The sequence below is a fragment of the Rhinatrema bivittatum genome, unplaced genomic scaffold (genome assembly GCF_901001135.1).
Source record: "Rhinatrema bivittatum unplaced genomic scaffold, aRhiBiv1.1, whole genome shotgun sequence".
Classification (NCBI taxonomy): domain Eukaryota; kingdom Metazoa; phylum Chordata; class Amphibia; order Gymnophiona; family Rhinatrematidae; genus Rhinatrema; species Rhinatrema bivittatum.
This window is the reverse complement of record NW_021820962.1, coordinates 25,479-42,926: the sequence shown is the minus strand read 5'-3', so window position 1 is coordinate 42,926 and position 17,448 is coordinate 25,479. Positions and strand designations below refer to the sequence as shown.

At 40.6% G+C, this 17,448-nt stretch overlaps 1 protein-coding gene across 1 annotated transcript in view; it reads left to right on the top strand.

The window, feature by feature from the left end:
* The window catches only part of LOC115082331 (P protein-like), a 109,081-nt gene that overhangs the window by 76,077 nt on the left and 15,556 nt on the right, over window positions 1–17,448 (top strand). The window contains exons 14-18 of the mRNA XM_029586568.1: window positions 3,203–3,335; window positions 4,385–4,532; window positions 10,442–10,499; window positions 13,871–13,979; window positions 16,153–16,280. Of these exons, the coding sequence (XP_029442428.1) occupies window positions 3,203–3,335; window positions 4,385–4,532; window positions 10,442–10,499; window positions 13,871–13,979; window positions 16,153–16,280 (576 nt within the window). The remainder of the gene's footprint in view (window positions 1–3,202; window positions 3,336–4,384; window positions 4,533–10,441; window positions 10,500–13,870; window positions 13,980–16,152; window positions 16,281–17,448) is intronic.

Below are 17,448 nucleotides of genomic sequence, written 5' to 3'. Positions count from 1 at the left end.
AAATAAAAATAAATAAATAAATAAATGATCACCGAGGCACTCCACTTTTCACTCTTCTCTCATAGTAAAATGATAAGTGATGGTTAAAAAAAAAAAAGCTCACGTGTCCATCCAGTCTGCTCAGCAGTTTTTTTTTAATTTATTTTTATAAGTAATGGCAATCACTTCATGCAGGCTACCCCAATGCCTTCTGTTGTGTTTTTATTCCTAGGGATTTCTCTGCCCTCATTTACTATCTTACTGTAGTAATGTTGGGTTTTGTATTCCTAGGGATTTCTCTGCCCTCATTTACTATGTTACTGTAGTAATGTTGGGTTTTTATTCCTAGGGATTTATCTGCCCTCATTTACTATGCTACTGTAGTAATGTTGTGTTTTTATTCCTAGGGATTTATCTACCCTCATTTACTATGTTACTGTAGTAATGTTGGGTTTTTATTCCTAGGGATTTATCTGCCCTCATTTACTATGTTACTGTAGTAATGTTATGCATTTATTCCTAGGGATTTCTCTGCCCTCATTTACTATGTTACTGTAGTAATGTTGGGTTTGTATTCCTAGGGATTTCTCTGCCCTCATTTACTATGTTACTGTAGTAATGTTGGGTTTTTATTCCTAGGGATTTATCTGTCCTCATTTACTATGCTACTGTAGTAATGTTGGGTTTTTATTCCTAGGGATTTATCTACCCTCATTTACTATGTTACTGTAGTAATGTTATGCTTTTATTCCTAGGGATTTATCTACCCTCATTTACTATGTTACTGTAGTGATGTTAGGTTTTTATTCCTAGGGATTTATCTGCCCTCATTTACTATGTTACTGTAGTAATGTTGGGTTTTGTATTCTTAGGGATTTATCTGCCCTCATTTACTATGTTACTTTAGTAATGTTATGCATTTATTCCTAGGGATTTATCTGCCCTCATTGACTATGTTACTGTAATAATGTTATGCATTTATTCCTAGGGATTTATCTGCCCTCATTGACTATGTTACTGTAATAATGTTATGCATTTATTCCTAGGGATTTATCTGCCCTCATTTACTATGTTACTGTAGTAATGTTGGGTTTGTATTCCTAGGGATTTATCTGCCCTCATTTACTATGTTACTGTAGTAATGTTGGGTTTGTATTTCTAGGGATTTATCTGCCCTCATTTACTATGTTACTGTAGTAATGTTGGGTTTGTATTCCTAGGGATTTATCTGCCCTCATTGACTATGTTACTGTAATAATGTTATGCATTTATTCCTAGGGATTTATCTGCCCTCATTTACTATGTTACTGTAGTAATGTTGGGTTTGTATTCCTAGGGATTTATCTGCCCTCATTTACTATGTTACTGTAGTAATGTTGGGTTTGTATTTCTAGGGATTTATCTGCCCTCATTTACTATGTTACTGTAGTAATGTTGGGTTTGTATTCCTAGGGATTTATCTGCCCTCATTTACTATGTTACTATAGTAATGTTATGCTTTTATTCCTAGGGATTTATCTGCCCTCATTTACTATGTTACTGTAGTAATGTTGGGTTTTGTATTCCTAGGGATTTCTCTGCCCTCATTTACTATGTTACTGTAGTAATGTTGAGTTTTTATTGCTAGGGATTTCTCTGCCCTCATTTACTATGTTACTGTAGTAATGTTGGGTTTTTATTCCTAGGGATTTATCTACCCTCATTTACTATGTTATTGTAGTAATGTTGGGTTTTTATTGCTAGGGATTTATCTGCCCTCATTTACTATGTTACTGTAGTAATGTTATGCATTTATTCCTAGGGATTTATCTGCCCTCATTTACTATGTTACTGTAGTAATGTTGGGTTGTTATTTCTAGGGATTTATCTGCCCTCATTTACTATGTTACTGTAGTAATGTTGGGTTTTTATTCCTAGGGATTTATCTGCCCTTATTGACTGTTACTGTAGTAATGTTATGCTTTTATTCCTAGGGATTTATCTGCCCTCATTTACTATGTTACTGTAGTAATGTTATGCTTTTATTCCTAGGGATTTATCTGCCCTCATTTACTATGTTACTGTAGTAATGTTGGGTTTTATATTCCTAGGGATTTATCTGCCCTCATTTACTATGTTACTGTAGTAATGTTGGGTTTTTATTTCTAGGGATTTATCTACCCTCATTTACTATGGTACTGTAGTAATGTTGGGTTTTTATTGCTAGGGATTTATCTGCCCTCATTTATTATGTTACTGTAGTAATGTTGGGTTTTTATTCCTAGGGATTTATCTACCCTCATTTACTATGTTATTGTAGTAATGTTGGGTTTTTATTGCTAGGGATTTATCTGCCCTCATTTACTATGTTACTGTAGTAATGTTGGGTTTTTATTCCTAGGGATTTATCTACCCTCATTTACTATGTTATTGTAGTAATGTTGGATTTTTATTGCTAGGGATTTATCTGCCCTCATTTACTATGTTACTGTAGTAATGTTATGCATTTATTCCTAGGGATTTATCTGCCCTCATTTACTATGTTACTGTAGTAATGTTGGGTTTTTATTCCTAGGGATTTATCTGCCCTCATTTACTATGTTACTGTAGTAATGTTATGCATTTATTCCTAGGGATTTATCTGCCCTCATTTACTATGTTACTGTAGTAATGTTGGGTTTTGTATTCCTAGGGATTTATCTGCCCTCATTTACTATGTTACTGTAGTAATTTTGGGTTTTTATTCCTAGGGATTTATCTGCCCTCATTTACTATGTTACTGTAGTAATGTTATGCTTTTATTCCTAGGGATTTATCTGCCCTCATTTTTATTCCTAGGGATTTATCTGCTCTCATTTACTATGTTATTGTAGTAATGTTATGCTTTTATTCCTAGGGATTTATCTACCCTCATTTACTATGTTACTGTAGTAATGTTATGCTCTTATTCCTAGGGATTTATCTGCCCTCATTTACTATGTTACTGTAGTAATGTTATGCTTTTATTCCTAGGGATTTCTCTGCCCTCATTTACTATGTTACTGTAGTAATGTTATGCTTTTATTCCTAGGGATTTATCTGCTCTCATTTACTATGTTACTGTAGTAATGTTGGGTTTTTATTCCTAGGGATTTCTCTGCCCTCATTTACTATGTTACTGTAGTAATGTTGGGTTTTTATTCCTAGGGATTTATCTGCCCTCATTAACTATCTTACTGTAGTAATGTTGTGTTTTTATTCCTAGGGATTGGATTTTGCTGGATTTACTGGATACATGTTCTTTGGAATTTGTTTTGTTCTTCTCGTTTCTGTACCGTTCCTCCGACTGCTATACTGGAACAAAAAGTTATACAACAAAGAACCTAGTGAGATTGTTGGTAAGTTTGGCCATGAGTGCATCATACAATTAAATGAAAATGGGATTAATAAATTGTATTGAAAACCTGCATTGAGTGTTGCTTTGCAACAAATATTCTGTGTATTTCACTCTGTATCAATTTTATTAACATATTGAAAACTTAAAACCAGGCAAGTACTACCCTTGAACTTGTACAAGTTTTGAAACATTTTGGGGTACATTTTCAGTAGCATTCCTAACTGAAAATTATATACCTCTCTTTAAACCTGCACAAAACAATCCAATATTCAAACACAAGATACCTGCATAAACTGTGTTTGAATATCCAGCTGTTAGTCAAAGAGCTGCCCATAAAATTTTGGTTTTACTGTCATTCAGCACTAATTGATTGGACAAAAAACACTCTTTAATCCTCCTGTAACATTTCTGAAATGCTTCATCTAGAAATTCACTTGTTTTCACACTAGGTATAAAAAGTTGTACATCATCTGCATATAATTTATAAGCCAAACCCCCTCCCTCCCCTTTTACGAAGCCCCGGGACTTACGCACATCCTGGGACGTTGCACGCGCCAGTGGCCTATGCAAAATAGGCGCGCTGGCGCGCAAGTCCCCTACACACGTAAATCCGGCAGGATTTACGCGCGCAGGGCTTTTAAAATCTAGCCCTATCTGTTTACCTAGGTAAATGCCTGTGGACATTGCATTTTCTGGGGTAATTTTGTAACAGCCTGCATAAAGTTGTGGACTGTTGTCAAGTACATTTTTTTGTTCATTTTTTGCACTGTTTAATTTTACTTTTGTAGCTTTTTTGCTGTGACTGATTAGTATTCCCAGCATTTCTGTGTGTTTGGTCTGTAGGCACTTTTCTAGGAAATGTGTGACTTCTGGGTTTTGTGGGGCCTCAGTGTCCCTATAAACTACCAGGAGATAGCTTGCAGGCAGGATAGCAGCCCAGAAACAAGAGGGAACTCAGCTGACATCTTTTTTCCCCCTAAAAATGTTGTAGATATCGCACCTGATATAAAGACAAGTTTTGTATTTATGCTATTCCATTTTTTTTTATAGAACTAAAACATGAGATCTATGTTTGGAGAATGACAGCACAACGCATAAATCCTGCAACTCGAGAAGAAACAGCAGTGAAGTGCCTCCTGATGCAGAAAGTCCTCACTTTGGAAAACTTGCTCAGGAAAAATCTCAGAATGTTTCAGAGGTAAATTGCATTAAAATTCCATAAAACTATAGCAAACTGCAGAGGAGCAGTTTTAGTCCAATGCAGCCATGCATTTTAGAAGACATTTTCTTCATTTATATAATAAAGTATAACTAAATAATTTTTAAAGTTAGCTGCTTGAAGCCAGGATTTTAAAAAATAAATTATACATTGCTTATTTCAATATTTGTATTATCTAGTATAATGTAGGAAAAACTACTGCAGCAAAATTGTGTTTCTTTTACTATAATTATCACTTGTAATGATAAGAGAAACATATCTTAAATGTAATGCTTGTAAAGGATATTGCTTTCACAACTGTAGAAAATCAAGCGGCCTTTTACTGAAGAGCAATATAAGAGTACATTAGCGTGAGGTATTGGAGAAAGTCAGATCCATTGTGAGCTTTGCTGCAAGTGAAATAGCGATAAGTGGGATTGCTTATGCCCCCGCAGACCTGTTGAAACCATCACCTTAGATAGGTAGGGCTGGGGGGAATCTCAGAGCTCAGACCCCTTTGCTGAACTGAGGGAGAACATAGGGAGGGGTTAATATCTGGGGCATTGAGCGCCTTGTTGACCCGGGGAAGATTTTAACAACCTCCCGATCAGGGCATGAAGCCTTGTGACCCTAAGGGGAGGGGAAACCAGGATACCGATGGTACATATTGCACATTGGAGGGGGGGAGTGGCTAAGACATTGATAACATGATTAGCAAAATCGGCAGGTTTCCAACTATGGTTTCTTGAGTTGAAGTTCATGTTTTTGGGTTACAACATATTGTGTGGCTTAACAAAATTTTCATTATGCCTTTTAATATTTATTTATTTTATTTAAAAACTTTTATATACCGGTATTAGTATGCATACATCATACCGGTTTACAATGTAACTTTAAAGGTAGAAATTACAATGAACAGGGAGGGCGAACAAGGAGGAGTATACAAAGAGCAGGAGGTGGAGGAATTAAAGCAATAAATAAAAACTGCAACGGACTATTTACAGGAATATACAAGGCGTAGGCAAGATACTTGCAGAAGTCTGTGTACTTAATCAGGGTAGGCTTGTCGGAAGAGCCATGTTTTAAGTTTTTTTCTGAACTTGGCGTAACATGGCTCTAGCCTGAGAGTGGTAGGGAGGGCGTTCCATTGTTTAGGGCCTGCAATGGATAGTGCACGGTCCCTAGTAGAGGAGAGGTGGGCTTTTTTCAAAGGGGGAATGGAGAGGGTGCCTTTGTTGACAGTGCGAGTGGGTCGTTCAGTGCGTATAGGACGAAAGGGTTCATCCAACCAATTGGAATTGTGCGAGTGGATGGACTTGTGCACTATGGTTAGAATTTTGAAGAGAATTCGGGATGCGATGTGCACATACTTATATTCGGGATGCGATGTGCACATACTTATATATGATGCACATACTTATGTGCACATACTTATATTCGGGATGCGATGTGCACATACTTATATTCGGGATGCTGATGTGCACATACTTATATATGATGCATCTCATTATTATTTTTCCACTTTAAAGGGATGTTTTTGGTGTCAGTTGAAATGCAAGGCAATATCTCTATTCCTTGTTGGTTCATTCCTAACATTCTACTTGCTTTTTTTGACCATCACCATGGACTAAGCTGAGGATGTCAACATAATGTCCACAAGGACTCAAAATCCTATTCCTGTGTTATGACTCCCAATACTCAACTCACCTGTAGTTGGGATTATTTTTCTCTGTATGTATCACTTTGCACTTTTCCACATTAAAATTAGCATGTTTCCAACTATGTCTCTTGAGTTGTAGTTCATGTTTTTGAGTTAAAACAGATTTGTGTGGCTTAACAAAATTAGGATTATGCCTTTTAATATTATTATAAGCTGATATGCACATATGATGCATCTTATTATTATTTTTCCCATGTTAAATGGTTGTTCTGGTGTCAGTGGTAATGCAAGCCTATCGGTTACCATTAAGGGCCATATGTAATTAAAGAGCTACAACACTTTTTATTTGACAAAAAAAGCAGAGCACAAACTAAAACGTTTTTTTTTTAGATATATCAAAAAAAGGAGGAAGACCTGAGGTGGGGAAAGTGAAATTGAAAGGTGACCAGAAGCAATGTGTGGAGAAAGATGAAGAAATAGCAAAAATATTAAACAAATACTACAGTTCCGTGTTCACTAAAGAAGATCCTGGCGAGGAACCATTGCTGGTTCACAAAACCATGGATGGAAGTGGGGTAGATGCAACCCTGTTTACAAAAGAGAATGCATGGGAAGAGCTGGGAAAACTGAAAGTGGAAAAACCAGGGGTTGGATGATGTATATTCCACAATACTAAGGGAGCTAAGAGATGTGTTGATATGACCGCTGAAAGACCTGTTCAATACATCCCTGGAAACAGGAGTGGTTCCATGAGATTGGAAAAGAGTGTTGGTGGTCCCGCTTCACAAGGATGGTAGCAGAGAGGAAGCCAGAAACTACAGGCTAGTTAGTTTCACCTTTGTGGTGGAAAAATTAATGGAGACTCTGCTAAAGGAATGGATTGTGAACTATCTACAGTCCGCTGGGTTGCTGGACCCGAGGCAGTATGATTCACCAGGGGGAAGGTGCTTTCAGATAAATCTGATTGATTTTTTTTTGTTTGGGTGGTTAGAGAACTAGATGAAGGAAGAGCGCTCATTGTGATCCTTTTGAATTTCAGCAAAGCTTTTGCTACGGTCCCGCGTAGGAAGATCATGAATAAAATGAGGAGCTTGGGAGTGGGTGCCAAAGTGTTGGAAGTGTATTACAACATGGTTGACTGACAGGAGACAGTGTGTAACATAAATGGAAGTTATTCTAAAGAGAGAACGCTGTTATGTGGAGTGCCACAGGGATTGGTTTTGGGATCAGTTCTGTTCATTATCTTTGCAGAAGGGCTAGAAGGTGAAGTTAGTCTATTTGCAGATGATACTAAGATCTGAAGAAGTAGAGAGAATGAAATATGATTTAAGAAAGCTTGAAGAGTGGTCAAATATTTGACAGCTGGGATTCCATGCCAAGAAGTGCAGTCATGTATTTGAGGGTGCAGTAACCCAAAAGAGTGGTATGTGATGGGGATTGTAGACTAATATGCAAGGACTGGGAGAGGGACCTGGCACCTGCAGCTGCACATTTCTGCTCTCTAAAGATGAACAAGACCTAGTGCTTTATGTATTTTTAAAGTAAGCTTCTGACTAAAGATTTATGTGATGACAGCATTAGGTACTAGACCCAGAAAGAAGGCCTATTGTTTGGTCAGAGATGATAGATCTTCACAGTAGAAGAGTCCAGTGGTTTGCTATAGCTGCACTATGACATTAGCATAGCTATTACAAGCTATTGGTCACCCACAGAGTGAAGACTTTGCTACAGTACCTCTAGCCAAGCATTTCTACATCTATTCCACTGGACAGCATATGGAGGTGAACACTAGCTAGCTAGTGCCCATCTCATATGCATGTTCATGTACCCAAGAGTTAGCTAAGAGTATGCTCTCTGGAGAAGGCAACACGAGCCACTTGGGAAGCTGCACAGTAAGAAGTTTTCTGTTTTGCTCAGTCTTCCTTGGGAGCGTACAATGAGCTTTCTGTTTTGTGGCCTAGGCCGTATGGTCTTCCATGTGAGAATTATGCCTAGTTAGAATGGTCAATGGCACTCTAGCATGCAAGGTCATGAGGGTCCCAAATCTTTTACCTAATGAACCTTAAGACAAAAGCCATCCAATGAAAAGATACAACCAGAAAGTGAAGTTTCAAAGCATGTGACCACTTTATTAAACAACATGTGTAGTGACAAGAATCAAAGCAAGTCAACATCTTTAGTAAAAACATTTTGTTAAGATCAGTGGTCCGCAGGCTATCCCAGTGGATCACCGATCTCACCTCCAGCCTGCCCGAATGGGTGCACCACATCCTATGCAACAGGAGCCATCCTATGGCTTGTGCCACCATCTATGGCTGGAGCACCATCTCTGTCTCCAGCCCTGGGTCCTGTGCCAATGCAGCCGGATGCTGGGGGAGATACTAGGGGAGAGAAGTGGTCAGTCGCCACACTGCTTCTGCTTCTGCCCCTCTCCCTGAGTGCCAATGCTGCCTCCTCCTTGCCCACGACTGGTCACTGTGCTCAGCTGGCCTTTGATGCCAAAGTTGGTTGGGCCCTCCCTAGATACACGTCCCCAATTTTGCCTTTCTTAAAGGGCCAGTGGCACGAACAGGCAAACGGTTCCCTGTGATAACATAACCACTTGGGGGACTATCTGGAGGCCACTGCTGCACTTGCTCCTTGCCTCAGCAATACGTCGACTCATTGGAGTAGTGCTTTGCCTCTGCAGTCCTGATTCCTGGTTCCTGATCCTCGCTCCCTCTCTTGTGTGACTTCCTGAGCTCCTGTGTCCTGGTCCTTGGCAGTCTGGTTTGTATTCTGCCTTCTCATCTTTGTGTTCAGTCTCCTCTTTGCTTTTCTTCAGTGTCTCATCCTGTTCCGGTGACTCCTTGTCTTTCCTTGTTGATCTCATTCGGATTGGACTCCTGGCTTTGACTTTGATTTGGACCTCAACACTGCTTGACCTCTGCCTGCCTCTGATCAGTGCCTGCTTCTGATTGTACTCCACCTGCCCCAACCATTGCCTGGACCACAACACTGCCAGAACGCTGCTTGTCTCTGACCACATCCTAACCCTGGATGATTGCTGCCTGCCCGACTTTGCTTCTTTTTTCATGCTGGCCTGCAACAACTTTATTTCAATGGATCTTGATCTCCACAGAGACCTGCATCTAAGACCAGCTGCCCCAGCACCCGAGGGCTCAACTTAAGGGGAATGTGAGCTAGTAGTGGTGAACCTCCAGTTGAGCCTCTACTTCAGCCAGCTTTGCCTGCCAACAGTGGGGACCTGCAGGGCTCCTCAGAGCTTATGCCAGCACAAATATGTGATGGAAAGCGAAGGTCCAGACAGCCCATGTTGAAAGAGTGCCCTCAAAGGGGGATAGCCTAAGGGCCATGGCAGCAGTTCAAGTAGAAGGCAGTAGGACCATGACTGGAGAGCTCAGCTAGGAGGCAGCAGGACCAGGAGATGATAGAACTGCATGGAGGCAGGAGCTCCAGGAGATGACACAGCAGCAGGATAAGATGAGAAGAGACACCAGCAAGACTGTGACTGGAGACAGCATCAAGGAAGCAGGACTATGGGCACAGCATAACCAGTAAGTAACAGGTCAAAACAGGCAGACCAGTAGACCCTTATGGGTTCAGAAAAGTTAGCTTTTGTAGCCTACCTTGAATCCAGTTCCAAGTTCAGCTTTGCAGCTTCCTCTATTTTCCATGGGATCTATAACTGTCAAGTGTCCCGCCTTCTCTGCAGCTGCAAACTTTCTCGATTTATTTCACCTGGGAGCCTAACAGGGTCTGGAGGACCTGGTCTTCCCCCCCTCCCCAACTCTTCCTTTCTCAGATGCCCCAGTTGGTAGCAGGGAACTTAGGAAATGCAGTCCAAGGCCCCTGTTTTCCTTTTCTATGGCCTCTAGGCCGAAAGCGAGGCCTGGGATTTATTTAATGTGCCAGATAGGGACTTGAGAAACCTTCGTCCCCCCTCTATAGTGACACCAATGATTTAACAACACTAATCTAAGCTCCACTTACTTACTAATATAAATATCACCTTCTGTTTGGTATGTGAAATCCGATAACTTTGTGCAACCTGCAAACGGCCTCCAGAATCATTGCAAGCACCTGTGCTACAGATGCAATTAGTGCATCATCTGGGAAATAAAAAGCAGATAACAGTTTTGAGCTATTGTAACTAGAGCATATTCTTTGGTACAAATATTTTCAAATGTCCACATCTTAAATTAATCTTCCACTAACAAGGGTATTATAAAATTGCATTTTCGTTTAGACAAATTTCACAAGAAGATAAAAATTGGGAAATAAACATTCAAGAACTCCAGAAAACAGTAAGTAGTTGACATCAAGACATTTATATATTTCTTTTTTTCTACAAAACTTGCCTTGAGGTCCTTCTCATATCAATAATATGATTTTATTCAATGTGGAATGAAAGCTGATAAAACTATATATAAAATGTTTCCTCCTAGAGAAATTTCTCTATAGGGTCTATGTAATATATTAACATGCACAATAACTGCTGTTAACATAACACATGTTAATGAACATACTATGGACGAAGGCATTGACACATCTGAAAATTTGCACTGTTTGGTACATATGCAATCATTTTAAATTGGGGAGGGTTATTTTCAAAGTGATTTGTAAGGGCAGAAGCTGGTTTCACTGCATCAATTGTTGCCCTCCCTCAATGTGGTTAAGTCTATGCTTACTGCAGAACCTTCATCTGCTGGTAATAGGTTGGACTTGCTAGGAAAGAATACGTAAAATCTTTCTAGAACATTCTTAAATGGTTAAACTGTGTTTACTGAGTGTTAGCTTTTTTAAGCTACTATTTATTTACCAATATTAAGAACTGTGTGAGTTTAGAAAGAGGAATTTGGGTTAATGTTGTGATTTTGTATAAGTTAGTATTTGTTAAGAATTGTAAGCCTACCTGCAGAACATTGCTATGAAGCATTACTAAGGTGGGCTAAATGAGAATTTGAAAAAAGCTGGCAGAAGAGGCAAAAACTCATAATAAAAACTTTTTAAAATATATCTGAAGCAGGAAGCCTGTGAGGCAATCAGTTTGGACCCTTAGATGATCAAGGGGTTAAAGGGCACTCAGGGAAAACAAGGCCATAACAGAGACCAAATAAATTCTTTGCTTTGGTGTTTACTGAAGAGGATGTTGGGGAGAGACCTGTGCCAGGAACTGTATTCAGTAGTGAGGATTCAGAAAAACTGAAACGAATCATGGTGAAGCTGGAAGATGTAAGAAGGCAGATTGACAAACTAAATAGTTGCCTTAAAAGGGTGGCTCCTACCACCCTATTTCTTTGATTAATGTTGATATGAAAATCTTGGCTGATATTCTGGCTAATAGATTAAACAGTGTCCTCCCCCAAGTGATTAATACTGACCAAATGGGTTTTGTGAAAGGACGACGGGGGTAAAAATATATGTGTGCAGGCTGATTACTGTGTTGAGTTCCACTGCTACAGCCTAAATGCAGAAAAAGCATCCAGTTCTTTATCGTGGGACTATATGGTTTGGGTACTGTCCCACGATGGGTTCTCAGGTAACCCTAATGCCCATATCCTCATTAATGGAGTCCTGTCAGACTCTTTGGTTTTGCAATGTGGAGTTGGCCAAGGTTGTCCCTTTTTGCCTCTGTTGTTTATCTTGGCGTCTAAATTGAGGCGGGAGGCAGGTGAAGCAGGCCTCACAATCAAGGTCCCTGTGCCATCCATGAGTTCAGTCACTTGTCTACCTATAGCACAAGTCCCTTGGCAGTAAACAGATTAAATTAGCAGGCAGCCTGTTGCGGTAGAGGTCGTGTCTCGTGGTCTGCCTCATGCCATTTCCTTTCCTTTATTAAGACGTACCACCAAGTTATCATCACATCTTTACGAAGCCAAACATACCGTCTCAGCTTAATTCTAAGAGTGGCTAACGCAACAAATCAAAACAATTCTGCACTGATTATATGAATTAACAGTACTGGACTGTTACAAATCACTTCGTAGCTGATCTCAATCGAATTCTGAGGATAGAAAAATAAGAGGCTGGTTCACCTTGGTAGTGAGCAGATTCAATTAGCTTTCAGTTGCAGGGCAAAAGCGAGCAGCCAATTGCTGTAGGGGCTGTCTCCAATGGTCTGCCTATCCCAACCTCTGTATCGTCTTGAAATCCCACCGTTCCAGCAGCCCCTTAAAGAGATACTACACTGGTTGCCATCCTAAAGTGTTATAAGGAGCAGTTCACTAAAGGTGGATTACACATGCACATCATCCATTCATGCACAAGAGACCGGAGACCATTTATTAAACTGGAGCATTTGTTGTTAACACCGGTACAAACTCAACAAACAGCCTGGCTTCACAAGTTCCGCCAAGTAAATCCCCCTTCTTTGCTTCCGGGTTCATTCCCACAACGCCAGCAAGTTAATTCTTACAAGTTAGTGAAGGAGACCCTCATAAGGACAGGTTCCGGAGGGGTAATGGGATTAGAAGGGGGATCCGGGCAGGTCCCGTGCAACAAACTAGGGCAATTGCTTAGCGTGCATAAGCTTTTGGGGGTGCAGACTCCAGCCAGCAGAAGGCCCCCGAGGGGGTGCTGTGGCCAAGCCAACACCAAAGAAGAGAGGGATGCGCTGGAGCTGCTGCCAATAGATAATCTGGGGGAGGGACTGCACGAAGGAACGTTTGCCTAAGGCAGCAAATAGTCGTCTTGCACCGGCCCTGGGTCTGGGGCGGGGGCATTGAAGGATTTGAATATAGGGAAAGGGTTAGGATCTTGTCAGAAGGGGGAGAGTTTAACACTGAGCACTAGGGGAGAGAAAGAAGGATTTGGGGGATTTGATTTTTCTTTATATTGAGTCTTGGGAATGAGGCAATTGGGACTCGGGGGGGAAGATTTATTTTTTTAATTTTTTGGGTATTGGGAGAGAAAGGGATGAAGAACTTGGGGGACGTGTGTTTTTATTATTCCGGTCGTGTTGGGCTGGAGGGAGGGAGGGAGATCGGGGGGGGGGGGGGGATGTTTTAACAGGACTAAGCCCATTATTGCTGAATTTCAGCAGTAACTGGCTAAGGGAGTCATCGAGTAAACGTTGAAGATTTATGCCAAAATAAACTGGCACTACAGGATGCTTTTCTTATGATGCTGGTTCATTTAAATAACCTTAAACTACAAATGGGGCATTTTTCTTGCAGTTAAGTCTGGCAAGAAACTTAATTGCATGAAACTGTACTTCACTTTCACTTCTGTGATTTTTGTTTTCATGGGATTTAGCTAATGCTGAATCACTGCTTTGCTGATCCGCATGATTTTTTCAGCTCTTAAGTGACTCAGAATATTTTTTTTGTGACTAGGTTCACAAATGCTAAATTATGCCTGCTAAACCAGCAAGGATCCACATCCAGAATTCGCAAATGTGATTAAACACATTATTTATGCAAAACTGCGTTTGCAAAGCCATTTTTGGCTTAAGTGCATCGGCCCCTAAATTTACTAAATCTAACCAAGCAAACGTTAACTGACTAGATTTAATCAAATGTTCAGTTAGATTGAGATGAAAAATCACCTAAATATAATTAAACTGTTATCTTAGCCACTAAATATTTTTTTGGCCATCTGTTCCGTATGAATTTGAGAGTTTGATGGCATATTTGCAGGATCAGTTCTTTTCTTATAGTTTTTGCTTTATCTACAGCACGGGATAGCAGACAAGATTCTTCTCATCAAATGCCTTACTGTGTTGGGTTTTGTTATCTTCATGTTTTTCCTCAATTCATTTGTTTCAAGCATCCACCTGGAGCTTGGTAAGTCATTTCCACTGCTTTAATTTACACTGATTGTTAAATTTTCAAAGGATTTAGCTCCCTAACTTTGGAAGGCAGTATCCTAAATTGACGCCTTTGAAAATGAACTAGGGCTATGTCCCTAAATGTAGTTATACGAGGACTCTAAATTTAGGACCATAAAAGGTAGTTGGTTATGGGGGTGGATATAGGGCAGGGGAAAATGGGTCTCTTACATCAATTTCCAACAATAGCCACCCTAATTTAGGGTATTACATCTAGGCAAATGAACGGCAGGCCTACATTTAGGTACATTTTCAGCCAAAAATTGACTAGGTATCTAACTTAAGGTCCTAAATTTAGGGATTCAGCTTTTTTGTATATCATCCTCATTCTTAATTGCAGAGTTTTAGTAGCTATATGGGTTCTGGTGAAGATAGAGCAAGGACCTATGTGGTTTCAAAATTCATGTACATCTGTATCACTGCATAATTCATATGTTGGTTCAATAAAAGGTGTCATCATCTGAAAGTGTACAGTACATGACGGAGGGGTTAAAGGGGCTCTTAGGGAAGATAAGGCCATTGCAGAAAGACTAAATTAATTCTTTGCTTCTGTGTTTACTAATGAGGATGTTGGGGAGATACCAATTCCAGAGATGGTTTTGAAGGGTGATGAGTCAGACGAACTGAACCAAATCACTGTGAACCTGGAAGATGTAGTAGGCCAGATTGACAAACTAAAGAGTAGCAAATCACCTGGACCGGATGGTATGCATCTTAGGGTACTGAAGAAACTAAAAAATGAAATTTCTGATCTATTAGTTAAAATTTGTAACCTATCATTAAAATCATCTGTTGTACCTGAAGACTGGAAAATTGCCAATGTAACCCCAATATTTAAAAAGGGCTCCAGGGGCGATCCTGGAAACTATAGTGAGTTACAGGCACTAGTTACCTATCCACCTTACACTAAACTTCTGCAGGACCGGGCAGTACTCCACACTCACCCTAAATTCCTACCTAAGGTAGTTTTGGAGTTTCATCTCAATCAATCCATCATACTACCTACCTTTTTTCCCAGGCCCCATTCCAATCCAGGAGAGCAGGCTCTGCATACCCTTAACTGCAAATGGGCTCTAGCATTCTACCTAGACCGTACAACTGCCCACAGGGAAAGCACTCAAATATTTATCTCTTTCCATCCTATCAAATTGGGACAGCCTGTGGGTAAGCAGACTCTCTCCTCCTGGCTAGCAGACTGCATATCCTTTTGCTATCAGCAAGCAGGCATTCCTTTTCACGACCGTATTAATGCACACTCTGTAAGGGCCATGGCCTACGATCAGTGCCGCTTCCTGACATTTGCAGGGCTGCCACCTGGAGTTCTCTCCATACTTTTACAGCCCACTATTGCTTGGACAAAGCCGGAAGACAAGATTCCATCTTTGGACACTCTGTATTGTGTAACCTATTTCCAATGTGACGTACCATCACCCTTCCGCCTGCCCGGTGGGGTTCAGGATGCCCTCTACCAAATTCCACCCCAGTTATTGTGCCGGTTGCAAGCCTTTGGGTACATTTGGTGCATATCTGGACATCCTCAGCTCGGTACTCGCCCATATGTGAGGACTACCATCCTGCTTGTCCTGTGAGAAGGCAAATGTTTCTTACCTGTAACAGGTGTTCTCACAGGACAGCAGGATGTTAGTCCTCACGAAACCCGCCTGCCACCCCGCGGTGTTTCTTATTTTTTTCGGCACTGCCTGTAGCTTTGTAACAAGACTGAAGGGAGACCCCTGCTGGCTGCAGGGTTGGTGCCGTGCTGGGCATGCCCAGTAGGGGCCAGTCAAAGTTCTGGAAACTTTGACAGAAGTTTTCCGTGATTGGGCTCCATCCTCGATGTCACCCATATGTGAGGACTAACATCCTGCTGTCCTGTGAGAACACCTGTTACAGGTAAGCAGCATTTGCTATCTCTGGCCAAGAAGATGACACAAGGATTAATCTACAATACCCATCTGTTGCACAGAAAAAAGGAAGAAAAACTCTTTCATTTCTGAAATTGAATCATAACTTCCTTTTTATGTAGATGACATAGAAAGCCAAGCATATTAATATGGATGATGATGCATGTGTCAGGCAGCGGCAAAATGTTCAGATTACTAATTTAGTTTTGCTCATTTTAACCACAGGATGGATTGCAATTTTGGGGGCTTTATGGCTGCTCATATTAGCCGACATCCATGATTTTGAGATGATCCTACACAGAGTGGAATGGGCGACCCTCCTGTTCTTTGCAGCGTTGTTTGTCCTGATGGAGGTAACGTTTCTGAAAACAGACAGATGTTTATTTAAAAATACCTCTGGGCTACTTTTATGTGCAAGAGTGAAAGGGAGTTTTAGCATTGTAAATACTAATTATAAAGAAAGATGTGGAGTAAAATGAATTACTGTGGTCTTTAACATTACAGATTTTTTTTTTAAGCATTTCAACATAAGAATCAGAGAAATATGAGAGCACAAAAAGGCCGCATGGCCTATCTAATCTGCCCAACTAATTTAGCTGCACAATTCCCATCATTCTCTCAGAGATCCCCTGAATTTATTCCATGCTTGTTTGAATATCACTTTTGTCTCTACCGCCTACGGATAATTTAGCAAGATTTGACTCATAAGTTCTGTATTTTATCCCAACAAAACACTGTCTGCTAAACGTGTGTGACGTTTTTTTCTAAGTGATAGAATGCAAACTGTTTCACTTCTTCCCTGCGAGGTCTTGATATACATCGTCAGCCAATTTCTCTTTTTTTTTTACAATGCTGATCACGTGCTTTTTACATACACACAGGATTGCATTTAGTGATGGAGACAAATCATAATTATTCAGTGCAAAAGCAAGCTCCCTGTCTGAAACCTATATTTAAGGCTCAGGGCAAAGTCACACTGCTTTTTTCGGGCAAGATTTTCTGTGGAATTTTCTGGCTTACAAAATGTGCAGCCAAGCCGCACATTTTACTTTCAGAAATTAATGACTGCCAAAGGCAACCTCCCTAGGCACACGCGCATCTCTGCTCTTCATTTAAAGGGCACCTAGCGGGAAAAGCCCCGCGGACTTTCTTGATGACATCATTGCCTCGTCTCTCCTGCATCCCTATAAAAGGGCTTCACTGTCAGTCCAGCTTTGCCTTCACAAGGGGTGGGGTTGTCTTGCTCCTGGAGTTCTTGTGACATCTCTTCGATCCTGGAGTCTTTGCTTCTTCAAAGCTTTGTTCTTCATGAGAGCACCTCTATGTTCTTGGTCTTTCATCGTCGCCTCATCCAAGTCTTCTCAGCCTTTGCCTCATCCAAGTCTGTCAAGTTCAGGATGTTTCAGTCCTTGTTCCAAAGTTCTGCCTTCCAGCTCTTCTCTCATCCTTTCTCCAGGCATGCCAGCATCTTGGTCCGTGACCAGCCCTCAGTGGGTTGTGTAGGGCACCTCTTGGCTCAAG